This window comes from Malus sylvestris, chromosome 9 (genome assembly GCF_916048215.2).
Source record: "Malus sylvestris chromosome 9, drMalSylv7.2, whole genome shotgun sequence".
Classification (NCBI taxonomy): domain Eukaryota; kingdom Viridiplantae; phylum Streptophyta; class Magnoliopsida; order Rosales; family Rosaceae; genus Malus; species Malus sylvestris.
This window is the reverse complement of record NC_062268.1, coordinates 22,728,121-22,746,851: the sequence shown is the minus strand read 5'-3', so window position 1 is coordinate 22,746,851 and position 18,731 is coordinate 22,728,121. Positions and strand designations below refer to the sequence as shown.

The window sequence follows — 18,731 nt, the reverse complement described above, 5'->3', positions numbered from 1 at the left end:
TGCAAAACCGCGGATACATTTTCACTTACTTTCACAACTTCTTTGTTTGAAATTCTTTTCCTAGTTGTGCATAACTCTTTTAAAAACTTTGCATACTTGAGCACTTGCTTAATAGCATCAAGTAAAGGAATGTTTACTTGGACTTTTCGAAAGGTATCCAAAATGTCCTTTTCGCTTTCTTCCTTCTTCGATTGTGCAAATCTGCGAGGGAAATGAACATTGGGCGGATTAGTGTTCGAAATCACAACATTTGGGACAATCTTACCTGAGGTGGATGGATGGGAGGTCTTAGATGGCTGCGGCATGGGTGGTGCTACCCTTGCCGTGGGGTAAGTTTGCTCTTCTTCTTCGATTTGTATCTTTTCATCTTCCTTGTTTCTCACTTCTTTTCCACTTCTTAGTGTGATAGCTTGTGCAGATTCGAAACCACCCTTGGGATTGACCACTGTAGTGCTTGGTAACTTACCATTTTCATGAAATTGTCCCAAAAATTCGGCCATTTGGCCCATTTGCTTCTTTAGCTCATTAACCTCCTTTGCTTGGTTCTGCATTCCCTGCGCCATTGTGGTTAGTAACTGATATGTTTTATCGTCATTCATAGACGTACCTGGGTTGGTTTGGGATGATTGTGCTTGAGGAGGTGGTTGTGGTGCCATTGGCCTTGGAAGGAAACCCGGGGGTTGTCGGAATCCACTTTGTTGGGCATATTGTGGTGCATCTCTCCATCTGAAATTGGGGTGGTCACGCCATCCCTGATTGTATGTATTGGAGAAAGGATCACCCCTTGGTTGGTTTTGATTCCCATAACCCACAGCATTGGCAGATTCCGACCCTGCATTCTCAATTAATTGAGGGCATTGATCAGATTGGTGTCCTTGAATGGAGCATACACCACAGATTGTAGTTCCTTGCGTTTTGGGGCCTTCAACAAACTGCGATAACATAGACGTAAGGTTAGCCATTTGGGATTGTAACTCAGAAATAGAACTTACCTCATTTACATGTTGTGGCCGTGGGGTGTCTCTTTGCCCAACACCTTCATATTGTTGTGCATTGAGTGCTCGATTAGCAATGAGAGTTTTGGCATCCCTAGGTGTCTTGTCCACTAGAGCTCCTCTTGCGGATGCATCCAACATTTGCCGCTCAAGTGGTAAAAGACCTTCATAAAAATATTGAAGAAGTAGCTCCTCCTTCATTTGGTGCTGTGGACATGAAGCAACAAGAGTTTTAAAACGTTCATAATAAGTTGGAAAAGATTCACCTTGGCTTTGCTGAATTCCACTAATCTTCTTGCGAAGAAGAATGACTCGTGATGTCGGAAAGAACTTCTCTAAGAAGGCTCGCTTCATACTCTCCCATGATGTGACAGTTCCGGGAGCCAACTCATACAACCAATCCTTGGCCTTCTCCAACAAAGAAAAGGGAAAAGCCTTCATCTTCAATATGTTGCTGTCCACGTTCACCGGTGTCATACTTGAGCATACTACTTCGAACTCCTTTAAATGCTTATTGGGGTCCTCCATTGATAACCCATGGAACTTGGGTATATGATGTAGCAAACTTGACTTCAACTCAAATTCATCGGTCTTCTCAGGGGCTGCCCTAGGGTATTGGATGCAAAGAGGGGTTGCATTGGCCAAACCCGAGGCAGAAAGCTCCTTGATGGTTCAATTGTCTGCTGCCATGATTGGTACTTCCTCTTCAAACCTTGCCGTGGCCTCCTCTTCAACCTTAACTTCTTGCTCTTCTAATTCAGGTTCGGGACTAGGAGGATTAGACTCTTGCAATTTCTTGTTCCTTCTCAAAGTCCTCTCAAAATCACCATCAAAGTCGAAGATATGCTCACGAGCAGGTTGTGAGCTACGGGTCATAAACTAGTACCTGCACACAAGAGCAAACAAGGTTAGTAACCAACTTAATAGACTCGGCACAAGTAAGGAAATAAGGTGCCTATACATGGCACAAAAACAAAACACACACACACGGTGCAAAATTTAAAAACAAAACAGAAAACTAAACAATTTAAACAAGACTCAAGACAAGGGATTAGCAACTTTGCTAATCCCTGGCAACGGCGCCAAAATTTGATGTGAAAATTATGTTGACACACAAATTAAACCCTATTTGTGACAATTGTAGTAATGATGTAAGTAGGGATCGTTCTAACCGGGGATTAACTAGGGGTGCTAATCTAATATAAATTGATTTAAAAACACAAAAACTAAACTTAAAGACTCTAACAAGACTACTATGACTCAAAACAGATTTGAAACACTCAAAACTGCGTAAAACAATCAAATTGACTCAAACAGAAACTAGAACTTGATTTGGACGAATTTGAAAGTGTTTATGACTCCAATTGCTTAAAAACAAAAAATAAAACAGATTTGAATGACTAAGACTCAACAAAATATGGGGGGATTGTGTTTGGACGAAATTAAATTAAATGGGCAGATGATGTGAAAATTATGTTGACACACAAATTAACCCTCTTTTTATCAATTGTAGTAAGTATGTAAGTAGGGATCGTTCTAGGCCGGGGATTAGGAGGGATTGCTAAATCACTTGAAAACTGACTCAAATACGTAAAAACAAGTTTAAAACACTAAACTAGACTCAAAGAATGCAAAACTAAACTTGGAAATACCAAAACAAACCAAAAGACTCAAAACAGCACCAAAACACTCAAAACTGCCTTAAAAACACAATCTGGGCAGTTTTGAACACTAGACACAAACTTGGACGAAATTAGGTTTTAACTTGACTCAAAACACTTAAAAACACAAACTAACTTGACTTCTAACTAATATGACTTAACAAAGAAAAGGGGGATTGATTTTGGACGAATTTGAAAACAAAACAAAACTTGTAAACGAACAGATTTTAAAACGAATTTGGTTTAAATGAATGGATGGAAAGCTAGCTAAGGGGTTCATCTCCACACATGTTATACTTGCATTCAAAACGATTTCCAATTGCTTTTCAATAACCCATGAATTCTCAACGCCCCAAGTTAATTAGGTCCGCTTAAATTAACCTTCAGATTTTCCTAACGTTATTGAATTGGATGATTGCATACGACAACCCAAAGCATTCCCCACAAGTCCCCTACATGATTGCATAATAGAGATACAAGCAAGAATCATTAAGTTCTATGAAAACCATAAGCATTGACGAAGCACTTGTTACTATGATTGCATGAAACTTATGCCAAGAATTTACTTAACACGATTGTGATTAACAACCTTTACTACTTTTGAATATAAGTTTATAACGATTAGGTGAAATTCCCTTACATTCTAGCATCAAACTCATGCATGAAAATTAAGCGTGCACTCTCAACCAACATACACAAATCAGTTTTAATTCATATAGATAAGTAAATTGAATCCACGACTTATGAAACGCAATTGAAAGTAATCAAATCATATAGCAAGCATAATCATGGTTTCGAATCCCCCCCCTAGCCAAGGGGGGGTTTAGTTCCTCATACTCGCAAAGCAACGATACATAAGTTTAGAAATTAAAATCAAAGGAAAGAAAACACCTAGAATGCTCCAACGTGGCAGCAAGTGCATCCAAGAATCCTCCTTCCTCCTTGCTGCGGCAGAGAACTTTAGACAGGTTTTTGGGGTTATTTGTGGTGTAGAATGGATGGGGAATGGTATGGAAGGCTTTAGGGTTGATGGGTGGTGCGGCTAGGGTTGTGTTTAGGCAGAAATTTGGGAGAATGGTGGTGGAAGGGTGCGGCAGAGAGCAAGGAATGATTTCTGGCGTGAATTGATGTGTATGAGAGGTGGTGATCTGATCTAGGGGTTAATATGAGTATATATAGGCATTTAAAACCCTAGGGTAATCAGATATGGACTTGGACAACCCAAATCCACAAGGAAATAGGTTTAAACAATCAGATTTTGCAAAGGAAAAGGCCTCCTAGGTGCGGCAGGTAAGAGATAAGGTGGATAAGGCTTCTAGAAAGCCTTGCAAGGCAAGGAAATCAGATTTCTAGAAGGGAATAGGTGCGGCACTAAGGAATAAGGCTGATTGTGAAGGGATAAGGTGTCCTAAAGTGTTTAGGACTCCTCTTTGCAGCTGAAATCTTTGTACATTAGGATTAGGAAAGTTTGTCTTTGTCAATCCTTCTTCATCTTGGATTCCTTTTCCTTCTTGGACTTGGAAAACTTCTTTGTTGCTGAAACTTGATGCCATTTGGATTTAACTTTCCTACTTCAAGTAGGAAACCTTGTTTGAGTAGGGAACTTCATCTTCTAGGAATCCCAATTTCACTAGGAAACCTATTTCAACTAGGAATCCTAATTCAACTAGGATTCCATCTTCAATTAGGGACTTTCCTACTTCAACTAGGAAACCTTGTTCAAGTAGGAAACATCATCTTCAAATCTTCAATTTCGTCCATCCTCATGGCTCCAAGCATATGATCTTCATTCCAAGCTCTAATTTGCTCCAACAGGCTCCAAAATGCACCCTTTTGCATACTTTGCCCTTAAAACCTGAAAACACATAAAACTAGCTTAAAAGACCACTTTAACTAAGGAAAAACAACGTAAATGCACAAGAACAAGCTAACTAAGGCGCATAAATATGCTCCTATCAGCAGATTGTAAAGAAAACAGATTGTAAGACAAAATTGTGATGAATCAATGGATGATGGAATAGCTAAGGGATTCTTCTCCACACATGAAATATATGCAACGTAAATCAATTTCCAGTTATCAATTTAATAAGTTGTGAACCTCGACACTCCAAGTTAATTAGGTCCGCTTAAATTAACCTTCAGATTTCCCTAGAATCATTGAATTGGATGAATATGCATCGCAAACAAATTATTCCTAACAAGTTCTCTATATGAACAGCATGATAAAGACACAAGTTAGAATCATTACGTTCTTTGGAAATCATAAGCATCGACAAGGCATTTGTAACTATGAAAAGCATGATACTCTTGCCAAGAATCTACTTAACACGATTGTGACTAGCGACCTTCACTACTTGTGAATATAAATTCATAACGATTAGGTGAAACAAACTTATATCCTAGCACCAAATTCAAGCATGCAAATTAAGCGTGCACTCTCAATCAACATACAAGAATAAGTTATAAATCAAACGGTTAAGCAAATTGTATTCACGACTTATGCAACGATAACTGGAAATAATCAACTTATTTCACATATATAATCATGGTCTTGAATACACCCTTAGCACAAACGAATTTAGCCAATCATACTTAAAGCAAAACAAAGATTACATGAATTAGACATTGAAATATAAGATAGAATACACCTAAAATTGTTCAACAACTCAGAATGAAGAGCCAAACAATTGAGTGAATATGTCCCTTTTCCTTGCTTGCTGCAGATTGGGTGTTGATGGTTTCTGGGCTGTTTTGATGATGTAGACTGGATTTTGGGGGGTGTAGAGGCACGGCAAGGGGTGTAGGGGGAGTGTGGAAGAGTGTTTGATGGTTGGAAGGTGGTGGAGAACTCGGCAAAGAGGGTGGAAGAAGGTGGAGCGGCTGCTATGATTTTCTGGGCGCTAGAATGGTGTTTTTGGGGTGTTTTGCTGCCTAGGGTGTGTATGGACGAATTTCTGTGATGAATGATGAATATGAAAGGTGGTCATTTCGGCCAAAAGGTTTAATGAGTATATATAGGCACTTAAAACCCCTAGCAAATCAGATTAGGGTTTCTAGAAGCCCAAATCCATCAGAAACTAGGTTAAAATAATCAGATTTTTAATGGGAAAAGGCCTAGGGTGCGGCTGGATGGATAGGGTAAAGGATGGGCCTTCTAGAATGCCTTGCAAGGCAAGGCAAAGGGTTTCTAGAAAGGGGAAAGGTGCGGCCCAAGTCTAAGAGGATAAGGATAGGTCATCTAAAAGCCCAAAGCCAAGAATAGAAACTTCCAACTTTAGAAACTTTGGTTTCCACTTTTGCATTCTTTGCTCTTCACTTTCATTTCTTCATCTCTTAGGCTCCTTTGACCTTCAAACTCGTCCATTCCTTGTGCTCCATATGCATACACTCCATTCTAGCTCAATTTTGCTCTAAAATGCTCCAATTTGCATCATTTTATGTAATATGCCCTTAAAACTTGAAAACACATGAAACTAGCTTAAAAGACTACTTTAAACTCAGAAAACATAATGAAAATGCATAAGAACTAGCTAACTAAGGTGCATAAATATGCTCCTATCAACATTCCAATGGGTGTCTTGTACGCCGTATGATATGCCCAAAGTGCATCATCTAACCGTAAGCTCCAATCCTTCCTTGTAGGCCCAACGGTCTTCTCTAGAATTTGTTTGATCTCACGGTTGGAAACCTCGGCTTGGCCATTTGTTTGAGGATGGTAAGGTGTAGAAACCCTATGGTTGACATTGTATTTCCTCAATAACGCCTCTATGGTCCGGTTGCAAAAGTGTGATCCTCCATCACTTATGATGACACGTGGCATGCCAAACCTTGCAAAAATGTTAGTTCTAATAAAATCTGCAACCACTTTAGAGTCATTAGTCCGGGTGGCTTTAGCTGCCACCCACTTCGACACATAATCAACCGCAAGCAAAATATACATGAAACAATACGAGGAAGGAAAGGGACCCATAAAATCAATTCCCCAAACATCAAAAATTTCAACATTAAGGATAGAAACTTGCGGCATTTGATCCCGAGCACCTATGTTACCCATTCTTTGGCATTTATCACATGTTAAGCAAAACGTTCTAGCATCCTTAAAGATACTAGGCCAATAGAACTCACATTGTAACACCTTAAGTGCTGTTCTTTGTGTGCCAAAGTGACCACCACATGCATATGTGTGACAAAAACTTAAAATTGAACGAAATTCAGAATCATGCACACATCGACGTACAATCTGATCCGGGCAAAATTTCCACAAATATGGATCATCCCACACATAAAACCGTGCATCATGCCTAAGTTTATCACGTTGGTGCCTAGTGAAAGTGCTTGGAATTTGTTTTGACACCAAAAAGTTCACCAAATCGGCATACCAAGGCTCACTAACCTTTATGCACCATGCGGCTTAGGTGGTCAGCCACCACGTTCTCACTTCCCTTCTTGTCACGAATCTCAATATCGAACTCTTGAAGTAGCAACATCTATCGAATTAGCCGCGGTTTGGCTTCCTTTTTAGTGAGCAAGTACTTCAAAGCAGTTTGTGATGGCAATGACTCAAGGGCAGCCACCATCTCAATGATATCTTCACTAGGGGGCACGGCAATGGAATCCTCATGCATGCCGTGGGTTTCCTTGGTGGCTGTTTCAATGTTTTTCATGTTCTTTCCTTGTGCAATGACCAATTCAAGTGCATCGTCCTTCAAATTGTCAAAATGGTCCTGCGCCAAAGAGTCGATTATATCAATAGCAAAACATGAATGATTTTCACTAGGAAACTTCATAGAATCAGAAAGATTGAAATTAATCACTTCCCCATCAAATTCCATCGTTAAAGTGCCATTAAACACGTCAATCTTTGTTCGGGCCGTTTTCATGAATGGCCTTCCAAGGAGGATAGGTAATGAAGGGGTATGGTCCGATTCATCCATCTCAAGTACGTAGAAATCCGCCGGAAAGATCAAATGATTAACCTGCACTAAAACATCCTCCAAAACTCCCTTTGGATAGGCATTAGATCTATCGGCCAATTGTATGATTACACCATCATTTTTTAACTCTCCTAGGTTCATAGATGCATAAATTGAATATGGCATGACATTTATAGATGCACCTAAGTCTAACATGGCAGATTCAAACCTAGTATTACCAATGACACAATGAATCGTAAAACTACCCGGATCTTTGCATTTAGGGGGCAGTTTGCGTTGCAAGATGGCTGACACGTTCTCGCCTACTTTCACAACTTCCTTGGTCGACATCCTCTTCCTCGTGGTGCAAAGTTCCTTCAAGAACTTGGCGTACCTCGGGACTTACTTGATTGCATCCAAAAGGGGTATGTTGACTTGAACTTTCCTAAATGTCTCTAGAATGTCCTTTTCAACTTCTTCTTTCTTTGTTTGCTTGAACCTATTTGGAAAAGGAACATTCGAAGGAAAAACATTAGTCGGAACTGGATTTGATTCGTTCTTACCTCTATTGGACAGATTGGATGACTTAGGATCACATAGGGCTTGCGGCAAAGGTGTTTCCACCTTTGCCGTGGGTGGTTTTTGTTCTTCCTCTTCAATCATCAACTCCTCCACCTCGTTAGAACGTGATTTGGAGTGTTGGGGTTCAGATCCTACATGCTTCCTACTTCGCAAAGTTATAGGTTTTGCAGATTCGAATCCACCTTTTGGATTGACCACGGTTGAGCTAGGCAACTTGCCTTGCTCTCGAAACTGCCCCATAAACTCGGCAATTTGCCCCACTTGCTTCTCCAACTCGTCCACCTTCTAGTCCCTAGTTTGCATGCCCTGCGCCATAGAAGTTAGTAAATTAAAAATCTGATCATTATCAATAGAAGAACCTGATTTTTGGGCGGGATGTGCTTGGGGTTGAGTTGGCGCAAACGGCTTTTGATAGAAACCCAGGGGTTGTTGCCTAAATGTGCTTTGTTGTTGGCCTTGTTGGGGTTCTCGCCATTTGAAATTTGGATGATCACGCCAACCGGGATTGTAAGTATTAGAAAAGGGGTCATTCCTCGGTTTGTATTGGTAGCCAAATCCCACGGCATTGAGGGTCTCCTGATGCGAAATATATAAGCACACAAATTAAACCCTCTTTTTATCAATTGTAGCAAAATAAGTAAGTAGGGATCGTTCTAGGCCGGGGATTAGGAGGGATTGCAAAATCACTTGGAATTGACTCAAAAACGTAAAAACAAGTTTAAAACACTAACTAGACTCAAAGAATATAAAACTATAACTTAAAACACCAAAACAAACCAAAAGACTCAAAATAACACAAAAACACTCAAAACCACTTTCTGGGCAGTTTTGAACTCTAAACAAGATTTTGACGAAAATAGGTTTTAACTTGACTCAAAACACTTAAAACACAAACTAACACACTTTCTAACTAATTTGACACTTGAAAACAAAGGGGGATTTGGTTTTTACGAAATTGAAAACAAAATATAAACTTGTAAATCAAAACAGATTTTAAAACGAATTTGGTTTAAATGAATGGATGGAAAGCTAGCTAAGGGGTTCATCTCCACACATGTTATACTTGCATTCAAAACGATTTCCAATTGCTTTTCAATAACCCATGAATTCTCAACGCCCCAAGTTAATTAGGTCCGCTTAAATTAACCTTCAGATTTTCCTAACGTTATTGAAATGAATGATTGCATACGACAACCCAAAACATTCCCCACAAGTCCCCTACATGATTGCATAATAGAGATACAAGCAAGAATCATTAAGTTCTATGAAAACCATAAGCATTGACGAAGCATTTGTTACTATGATTGCATGAAACTTATGCCAAGAATTTACTTAACGCGATTGAGATCATCAACCTTTACTACTTATGAATATAAATCCATAACGATTAGGTGAAATTTCCTTATATCCTAGCATTCAATTTATGCATGATAATTAAGCGTGCACTCTCAACCAACACACACAAATCAATGTAATTCACATAGATAAGTAAATTGAATTCACAACTTATGAAACGCAATTAGAAGTAAACAAATCATATCGCAAGCATAAACATGTATTTCGAATCCCCCCCTAGCCAAGGGGGGGTTTAGTTCTGATCATATCTAAGTGAAACAAACTCAAGAAATAGGTGAATGAATGAGCATAAACTGATTTAACAAACATGGGATTAATTTAGCTATGGTGAAACCGAATCCCTAGTTCCATCTCCATTGGTTTTATTCCATTTTATTACTTGTTGATTCATTACTTGTGTTGTCATCATTCTTGTGAGTTTTTAAGTTACAACAACAAATCTGTCTAAAGTTGCCTAGTTTAGTCATTTAATATGGTTCTTGCAAAACAAGTGATTATATAGGTCCAATTAGTCCCTGTGGATTCGACACCCTTACTTGTGCTATTATACTCAATATGTTTTAGCATTAGGAAGGTTTAAAACATATCATCAACAAAAATGGCGCCGTTGCCGGGGACTGATTTCAGTCCCTTGTAATTGCTTGTTTAGTTATGAACCATTGTTATTTTCATTTTAAGTAGAGTACTAATTTATAATCAAACTTGTTTTATTTTGTTTTCAGGTAGTTTATGTCAAATAGACTTGTTGAGTTAGGCCAAAGAATTGAACGGTTAAAGAGCAACACTTTTGACAACTTTGTGCCAGCAAGTTCTTCCAATTTCCGTGAAGAAGAGGAAGGGAATTCGCCTAGTTCAACAAGTGAAGGATCTAAGCACATTAATTGGGAAAGAGAAGAAGAGATGGCGGTCAACCAAGATGAGCTTCGAGCTTTGGAAGACTTTGCTCAACCAATCATACCAAATTCTCCTTCATGCATCTTGCTGCCCACCGAAGCTAGAAACTATGATCTTAAATCTTCACATTTCCATATGCTTCCCTCTTTTTATGGCTTACCTAATGAAGATCCTTTAGCTCATGTTAAGGAATTTTATAACGTTGTAAGTGGTTTACCTTTGCAGGGAGTAAGTGAAGCAAATTTGAGGATGAGAGTATTCCCTTACACATTGAAAGATAGGGCCAAGAGTTGGTTGATGACTCTAGCACCGGGTTCCCTCATCACTTGGGATGCCGTGGCTAAGAAGTTCTTGGAGAAGTTTTTTTCCACCCAAAAGACAGCCACATTAAGGGGACAAATCTTCAACTTCAAACAAGATGATGGAGAACCTTTCAATGAGTGTTGGGAGCGTTTTAAAGGCCTTTTGTTGCAATGTCCACACCATGGGTTACCTTTTCATTTACAAATGCAAATTTTCTATGATGGACTAACCCAAACATGTCAATCCACTGTTGATAATGCAGCAGGTGGAGCTTTGAAGAAAAAGAATGCTCAAGAGTCATATAACATTTATGAGATGTTGGGGTCTAATGCTCAACACAAAGATTTAAGGGGTAAGAAAGTTGGAGTATATGAAACAAACTCTAATCATGAACTTTCCTTGCAGGTAGCTAACCTAGAAAAAAAGCTTGAAGCCGTGCTCAACATGGTGCCAAAAGCAAATGAGGTGTGTGCCATTTGCAACATACCAAACCACCTTACTCATCAATGTCCATCTAAGGAAGCCTACCCCGAATTTGTCCAAGAGCAAGTGAACCTCATGAATTCTTACAATCAAAGGCCAAGGAATGATGTGTATTCAAACACATATAACCCAAGTTGGAGAGATCATCCCAATCTTTCATGGAGGAACAACAATCAAAATCAAAATCAATTCCAAAACTTCCAACCAAAACCGGCCACTACACTTGAGGATACGGTTAAGTTGTTAGCTCAAAACACCTTGCAATTCCAACAAGCTACCAATAGCACTTTCCAACAACATTCGGCTGCCCTAACCAAAATGGAGACACAATTGGGACAGATTGCGGATGCCTTGAACCAAAGAGAAGTTGGAAAGTTTCCAAGCCAACCCGTGATACTCCAAAGGAACCAAGAGCAAGCCAAAGCAATCATTACACTCAGAAATGGTAAGGTGATAGATAATAGAGTTGGCAATGAAGTTACTAATGAATTTGATCATGTGAATGTAGGGGTTACTCAAGGAGAAAATGAGAAACCAAATGAGGAACCAAGCCCTGCCAATTCCTCATTTGAAGCACCAAATCTTCACAAGGCCGAGAAGCCTTATACTCCACCAATACCATTCCCTGGAAGACTTGCCAAAAGCAAGCAGGATAAGTCATTTAAGGACATTTTTGATATTCTAAGTAAAGTGAATGTTAACTTACCTTTGCTTGATGTCATTAGGAACATGCCAGCTTATGGGAAATTCTTCAAAGAGTTAAACAACTACAAAAGGAAGTATGGACCACATGAGAAGGTAGTGGTGTCTGAGAATGTAAGTGCAGTGTTGCAAAGAAAACTTCCACCAAAGCTCAAAGATCCAGGGAGTTTCTCTATCAACATTACTATAGGAGAAAATAAAGTTGAAAAAGCAATGCTTGATTTGGGTGCTAGCATCAATTTAATGCCTTATTCTGTGTACCTTCAACTAGGTTTGGGGGAATTGAAAGCCACCACCATTTCATTACAACTTGCAGACAGATCCGTGAAGTATCCAAGAGGTATAGTAGAGGATATTCTAGTTCAAATTGATAAACTAATCTTGCCTGCGGATTTTGTAGTGTTGGACATGGAAGAAGCTCCTATACATGATAGAGAGTTGCCTATTTTGCTTGGAAGACCATTCATGGCCACGGCCAAGACTATCATTGATGTGCAAAATGGACTCCTCACTATGACAGTGCTAGGAGAGACCGTGCAATTTAAAGTGTTTGAGTCTCTTTCTCATCCTTCTTCATCTCTTGAGTGCTATGCCATTGATGTGCTTGATTCACTTGTTTTCTCTAAGTTCTTGCAGGCACAATCTAGTGAACCATTACAAACTGTTTTGACTCAATCTCAAGATGAGTTTGATGAAGAAGATGCACTCATGAAAGTAGTAGCTGCCTTGGAAGCATTGGCACCGTATCCTTTAAATGTTTCACCTCTTGTAGAGCATTTAGAACCATCTAGGTCACATTTAATTCCTTCCATTGTTAAGGCACCAAAACTTGAACTTAAACCACTTCCACCACATCTTAAATATGCATATCTAGCTGAATTTGAAACTCTTCCGGTTATCATAGCTTCTGACCTAAATCCAAATGAAGAAGATAAGCTAATGAGAGTGTTAAAAGAGTCTAAATCAGCTATTGGATGGTCTATTGCAGATATCAAGGGAATAAGCCCTACCATGTGCATGCATAGGATTCTTTTGGAGGATGGATCAAAGACAACCCGTGAACCACAAAGAAGACTCAATCCACACATGAAGGAAGTGGTGAGGAGTGAAGTGTTGAAGTTGTTAGATGTGGGAATCATATATCCCATTTCTGATAGCAAATGGGTGAGTGCTATTCAGGTGGTACCCAAGAAGGTGGGAATCACAGTGATGACAAATGAAAACAAAGAGCTTGTGCCCACAAAGCCCACAGCCAGTTGGCGTGTTTGCACTGATTACAGGAAGTTGAATTCTAGCACTAGAAAAGATTACTTTCCTATGCCTTTCATAGATCAAATGCTTGAGAGATTGGCAGGTTACTCACATTATTGTTTTCTGGATGGTTACTCAGGTTACAATCAAATTGCAATTGCTCCAGAGGATCAAGAGAAAACTACCTTTACTTGCCCCTTTGGCACATTTGCATATAGGAGAATGCCATTTGGACTTTGCAATGCTCCAGCAACTTTCCAAAGATGTATGTTGGCCATCTTTTCTGACATGGTAGAAAGATTCATTGAGGTATTTATGGATGACTTTTCAGTGTTTGGTTCTTCTTTTGATGAATGTCTTAACCATCTCTCTTTAGTACTTCAAAGATGTCAGGAAACAAATTTGGTTCTCAATTGGGAAAAATGCCAATTCATGGTGAAACAAGGAATTGTGTTGGGACATGTAATCTCTAGCAAAGGAATGGAGGTGGACAAAGCTAAAATTGACATAATCACCAAGATGGCACCTCCCACAACCGTGAGGGGAGTGAGAAGTTTTTTGGGACATGCGGGTTTTTATCGACGTTTCATTAAGAACTTTTCAATGATCACTCGTCCATTATGCAATCTATTAGCTAAAGATGTTGCATTTCATTTTGATACAGCTTGTATGGATGCATTCAAAACTTTGAAACAGGAATTAACCTCGGCCCCAATTATTATGGCACCAGATTGGTCTTTACCTTTTGAATTAATGTGTGATGCCTCTGACTATGCTATTGGTGCAGTTTTAGGGCAAAGGGTGAACAAACTTCCACACGTGATCTACTATGCAAGTCGGACTCTAAATGATGCTCAACTTAACTATTCCACAACTGAAAAGGAGTTGCTTGCTATTGTTTTTGCTTTAGAGAAGTTTCGGTCATACCTTGTGGGATCTAAAGTTATTGTGTTTTCTGATCATGCAGCCCTTAGGTATTTGATGACAAAGAAGGATGCTAAACCACGCTTAATTAGATGGATACTCTTACTACAAGAGTTTGACTTGGAGGTTCGAGATAAAAAGGGAAGTGATAATGTTGTGGCTGACCACTTGTCAAGACTTAATGAGAACCATGGAGTTGCACAACCTTTGCCTCTAAATGAATCATTTCCAGATGAACAACTCCTTGTTGTTCAAGAAAAAGAACCGTGGTATGCTGATTTCGTTAATTATCTTGCTTGTGGTGTAATGAGAAATGACATTTCTTTTCAGGAAAGAAAAAAGTTCCTTGCCATGGTCAAGCACTACGTTTGGGACGAACCATATTTGTTTAAATATTGCCCTGATCAAATCATTAGGAGATGTGTCCCAGAGAGTGAACAACAAAGCATTCTAACGTTCAGTCATACATTGGCATGTGGCGGACATTTTGGTGCCAAAAAGACATCTCTTAAAGTTTTACAATCTGGTTTCTTTTGGCCTACTTTATTCAAAGATGCTTTTGATTTTTGTTCTAATTGTGATAGGTGCCAAAAGATGGGGAACATTAGCCGAAGAAATGAGATGCCATTGAACAACATTTTGGTGGTAGAGCTTTTTGATGTTTGGGGAATCGACTTCATGGGACCATTTCCATCATCTTTTGGCTACTTATACATATTAGTGGCAGTTGATTATGTATCCAAATGGGTTGAAGCCATTGCTACAAGAACTAATGATCATAAGGTTGTTTTGCACTTTATTAAAGATGTGATTTTTTGTAGGTTTGGAACGCCAAGAGCTATTATTAGTGATGGTGGTAGCCATTTCTGCAACAAACCCTTTGAATCATTGATGAGGAAGTACAACATCAACCACAAAGTGGCAACCCCGTACCATCCTCAAACCTCAGGACAAGTGGAGATTAGCAATAGGGAGATCAAAAACATTTTGATGAAGACTGTGAGCCCCACAAGGAAGGATTGGTCGTTGAGGTTGAATGATGCACTTTGGGCGTATAGAACAGCGTACAAGACCCCCATTGGCATGAGTCCTTATCGTCTTGTGTTTGGGAAAGCTTGTCATTTGCCAATGGAGCTTGAACACCGAGCATATTGGGCCATTAAGAAGTTCAACTTTGATTACAAGGATGCTGGAATAGCAAGGAAGCTCCAACTTAATGAGTTGGAAGAGCTCAGAAATGAGGCATATGAAAATGCCAAAATTTACAAGGAAAGGACTAAGCTCTATCATGACAAAGCCATCCTAAGGAAGGAGTTTCACCAAGGTATGAAAGTACTTTTGTATGACTCACGTTTGAGACTTTTTCCAGGTAAATTGAAGTCTAGATGGGTAGGACCATTCAAAGTGTTGCAAACATTTCCCCACGGAGCTGTGGAGATAGAGAACATGAAGAATGGCACCTCTTTCAAAGTCAATGGACAGAGATTGAAACCATATTTGCAACAAGAGGAGGAAGGGCAAGTGTATCAAATTGTCGATTTTCTTGAGTTTACAACACCATGAACAAGTTCCATGTCTTGCCTAGACATTAAATAAAGCGCTTGCTAGGAGGCAACCTAGTGTGGTTTGTATTCTATCTTCATGTGGTGTTTATGTTGTTACCATTCCATATTATTTACCTACTTGAATTGCATACAATTTTAAGCATCGAGGACAATGCTTACCATAGGTTTGGGGGTATTTTGGGATGGAAGGTTTGTTTTTGTGTTTGTTTTGGTTAAGTGTGCTTTTGCTTACTAATTCGAATGCTTATGAGGACTATGTTTGCAAACAAACTTTTGGGTTGCTATAAAAAATTTTTGTATCTTGTGTCTTGTATAAAGATGTAATTCTTGGAGATATGATGATAGAGGTACCATATTCAAATTCTGGAAGAAGAATAGTGGAAACTACCCTAGTGAGTTATTTTGAGCTTAATTGCTTCTTTTAGAGGGTTTAAAGTGTTTCAACTCCTATCTTTTTCTTTCAATTTCACTTTAAATGATCTCTTTACTTCTATTTTGTTTGGATGCTAAGAATTACTCTATTTTGCAGATACCATGTGTTTGGTATCATTCATGAATGAACTCAATGAAATGATGTTAGGCTATGCATGTTTTAACTACTAAAAGGCTTAAATCCTATCCCTTTGTGTGCTCCATTCACCATTGTTGCAGCCAAACACTTTAGCCTAATTCTTTCATCACCCGCACCATACTCTACCCATTCTAGCTCAATATAAGCCATACCTTATAGTTTGGGGAATACCAATTTGATGAAAGCTTAAGGTAAATTGAGTGAGAGATCAAGATTGTGGCGTGTACCGAGGGCACCTATGTGAAAGTTGTTTCTAAGCATAAAAGTTATAAAAAAAAAAGAATCAAAGTGGATACAAGTTCCAAATCTCCTCTTTATAAGGTTTAGGGCCTGGACGCCAAAAGAAGAAAGAAGGCAAATGCAAGTGAAGAGCATGATCCTCAAGGACACTTTGGTATACCCCAAGCTCTAGTATTTCATATCCCTTCTTTCTTAACCTTTAACCTAAGCCTTACATTACAATCTTGAGAAAGACCTAGCTGATCATTGAGGATGTATTCATGGGTGATGGTAAGTGTATGTTATTTTTATTCTTAGCATTTGATTCATTTCATGAGATCTACTCAGAAATTGTGCTCCCATTTCGGATTTCATATGTGAGAATTTTGATTGCCTTTACATAATTTCACTCATATATGTTGTGAAGAGACTGAACCTTAGGATCTGAGTGAGAAATTGAGTGGAAGCTGTGAGGAGTAGAGTTGAGGCGATTTCTTTCTTAAGCATTTGGGTATGGTGGCCTTGAAGTTGTAAGACATGGAGAAATATCTTTATACATCACAATTGATATAATTCTTTGGAGTAGAAAACTTTTGAGTTTGGATGTATGACAAAGTTTTCTTTGGTTCTTATTATTTGGTGTAAAGCATGTTTTAACCAACATACATGAATGTTTTGTGTGTTGTGTGTGTTTTAGTTTTAAGTTTGCTCGTGGACTAGCAAAAACCAAGTTTGGGGGTATTTGATGTACACACTTTGTGTACATTTATATCATCTTTAATTGGCATTTTTGTGATGTTTTTGAATCAAACTAGTTGTGTTTTTACATTATTTTGTGCTAGTGTGCAGCCAAGTGTGTTTTAGGATCAATTGGATTGCAAATGAAGTAAAATCACCCCTTTTTGGTAGCTGAGCATTATCCCAAACGTGGAGAAGGTTCTTGAGGAGTCAATTTGAAGTTTCAAATGAGGATTTTAGAAGTTACTTGGCTGCATGGAATTTCAGGATCACATTTGGAAGTGTAAGGTGGCATTCGGCCATATTGGGTGAGACAAGACAAGGCAAAAACATTGGAATTAACTTAGGTGGTTCCAAAACATGCAATCACATGCATGTTCACAATTTGTGCCGTGCCTTCCATTTCCTTTAAACATCAAAACATGCAATCACATGCATGTGTTCAAACCTGCCATGCTTTCCCTTCCATTTACACCTCAACAACATGTGATTACATGCATGTTCACACCTTGCCGTGCATTGCCTTACCCTTTCCAACTCCCTTTTGCAGCAATGCATGTGTCTTCATTAATCTAAGTCATTCAGCCACCTTTGCACATCCAAACCAAGCCATGCCGTGCCTTTCTTTCCCTTTCCAGCATGTGGAAAACAATTTCTGGTTGTCCACTGCACATTGCAGCCATTGCACATGCCTCTTGAATTAAATAAGTCCTACACATGCTTGTGTTTCAACATGCCGTGCCTTACCACCTCAGAAATCACTTCAATTCATCATCATTTCAGATTGGCAGATCCATTACTCTAATTCCAGCTGCATGTTCTCATTAGGGACTTCAATAAAAAGTCCATGCAATCTCACTTCAAGCTCTCTCGGTCACACTCTCATTCACACACCAAGAAACTCCATTTTGTGTCCATTCTCTATCCCATCCGCAACACCACTATTCACTCACTTAGCCATCCAAATTTCTGACCACCCTCTCTCCCATTCAAACAAACCACTCATCCACAAGCTGCTCATCTTTCATGTTGCATCACATTTGGAGAATCAAGACCGAAGGCTACACTTAAAGGATTTCAACATCAGTTTTGCTTCAAGGGTTCCTTCTTCTCAATTCTATGTTCATTCATGTTATGTATTTCTATGTTAAAACGTTTGTAAACATGAAATGTAACTAATCTCCTCTTAGGGATTCGATGTAGCCTAGCAAGAAAACCATGTAGTTAACTCATAATGCTCATTTGATCCTTCAATTTCTTGTTTCATTCTCTGATTTTATTGTGACTTTGTGTGTTGATTTTAATGCTTGATCACCACTTGAATTAACCACAGGTTGTGTAGCCAAAATTAGAAGCACACATCATGCATAATTTTGGCAGATTTGGGAGTGAATGAAGGGGATGTTTGGCAAACATCATGCCGTGTGTCCCCTTTGGTTTTGTGAAAGTTTCATATGTATAAAACATCCTTGGTTGAGAACCAAAGTTGCACATCACAATTTGGTTCTTGACTAGGATGATTTGATCAAATCCACACATCATATGGTTGATCATATCTAAGTGAAACAAACTCA

The 18,731-nt window shown here is 39.0% G+C and overlaps 1 protein-coding gene and 1 pseudogene across 1 annotated transcript; one reads left to right on the top strand and one right to left on the bottom strand.

The window, feature by feature from the left end:
• Positions 1 to 10,105: 10,105 nt before the first annotated feature.
• On the top strand, positions 10,106 to 15,691 carry LOC126633887 (uncharacterized). The gene is made up of 4 exons (XM_050304419.1): positions 10,106 to 10,140; positions 10,248 to 11,056; positions 11,696 to 13,144; positions 13,619 to 15,691. Exons 1-4 carry the CDS (start codon positions 10,106 to 10,108, stop codon positions 15,625 to 15,627), a joined length of 4,302 nt encoding a protein of 1,433 aa, XP_050160376.1. The 3' UTR covers positions 15,628 to 15,691.
• Positions 10,782 to 10,892, bottom strand: LOC126584020 (small nucleolar RNA R71; annotated as a pseudogene).
• Positions 15,692 to 18,731: the final 3,040 nt, after the last annotated feature.

What these genes read in the sequence shown, in the direction of transcription:
- LOC126633887 (XM_050304419.1), top strand. Translation starts at nt 10,106, where the DNA reads ATGGCGCCGTTGCCGGGGACTGATTTCAGTCCCTT. An exon ending in TCAACACAAAGATTTAAGGG is followed by an intron (nt 11,057 to 11,695) that starts GTAAGAAAGTTG and finishes ATGTGAATGTAG; the next exon opens with GGGTTACTCAAGGAGAAAAT. An exon ending in GCCCACAAAGCCCACAGCCA is followed by an intron (nt 13,145 to 13,618) that starts GTTGGCGTGTTT and finishes TCTCTAGCAAAG; the next exon opens with GAATGGAGGTGGACAAAGCT.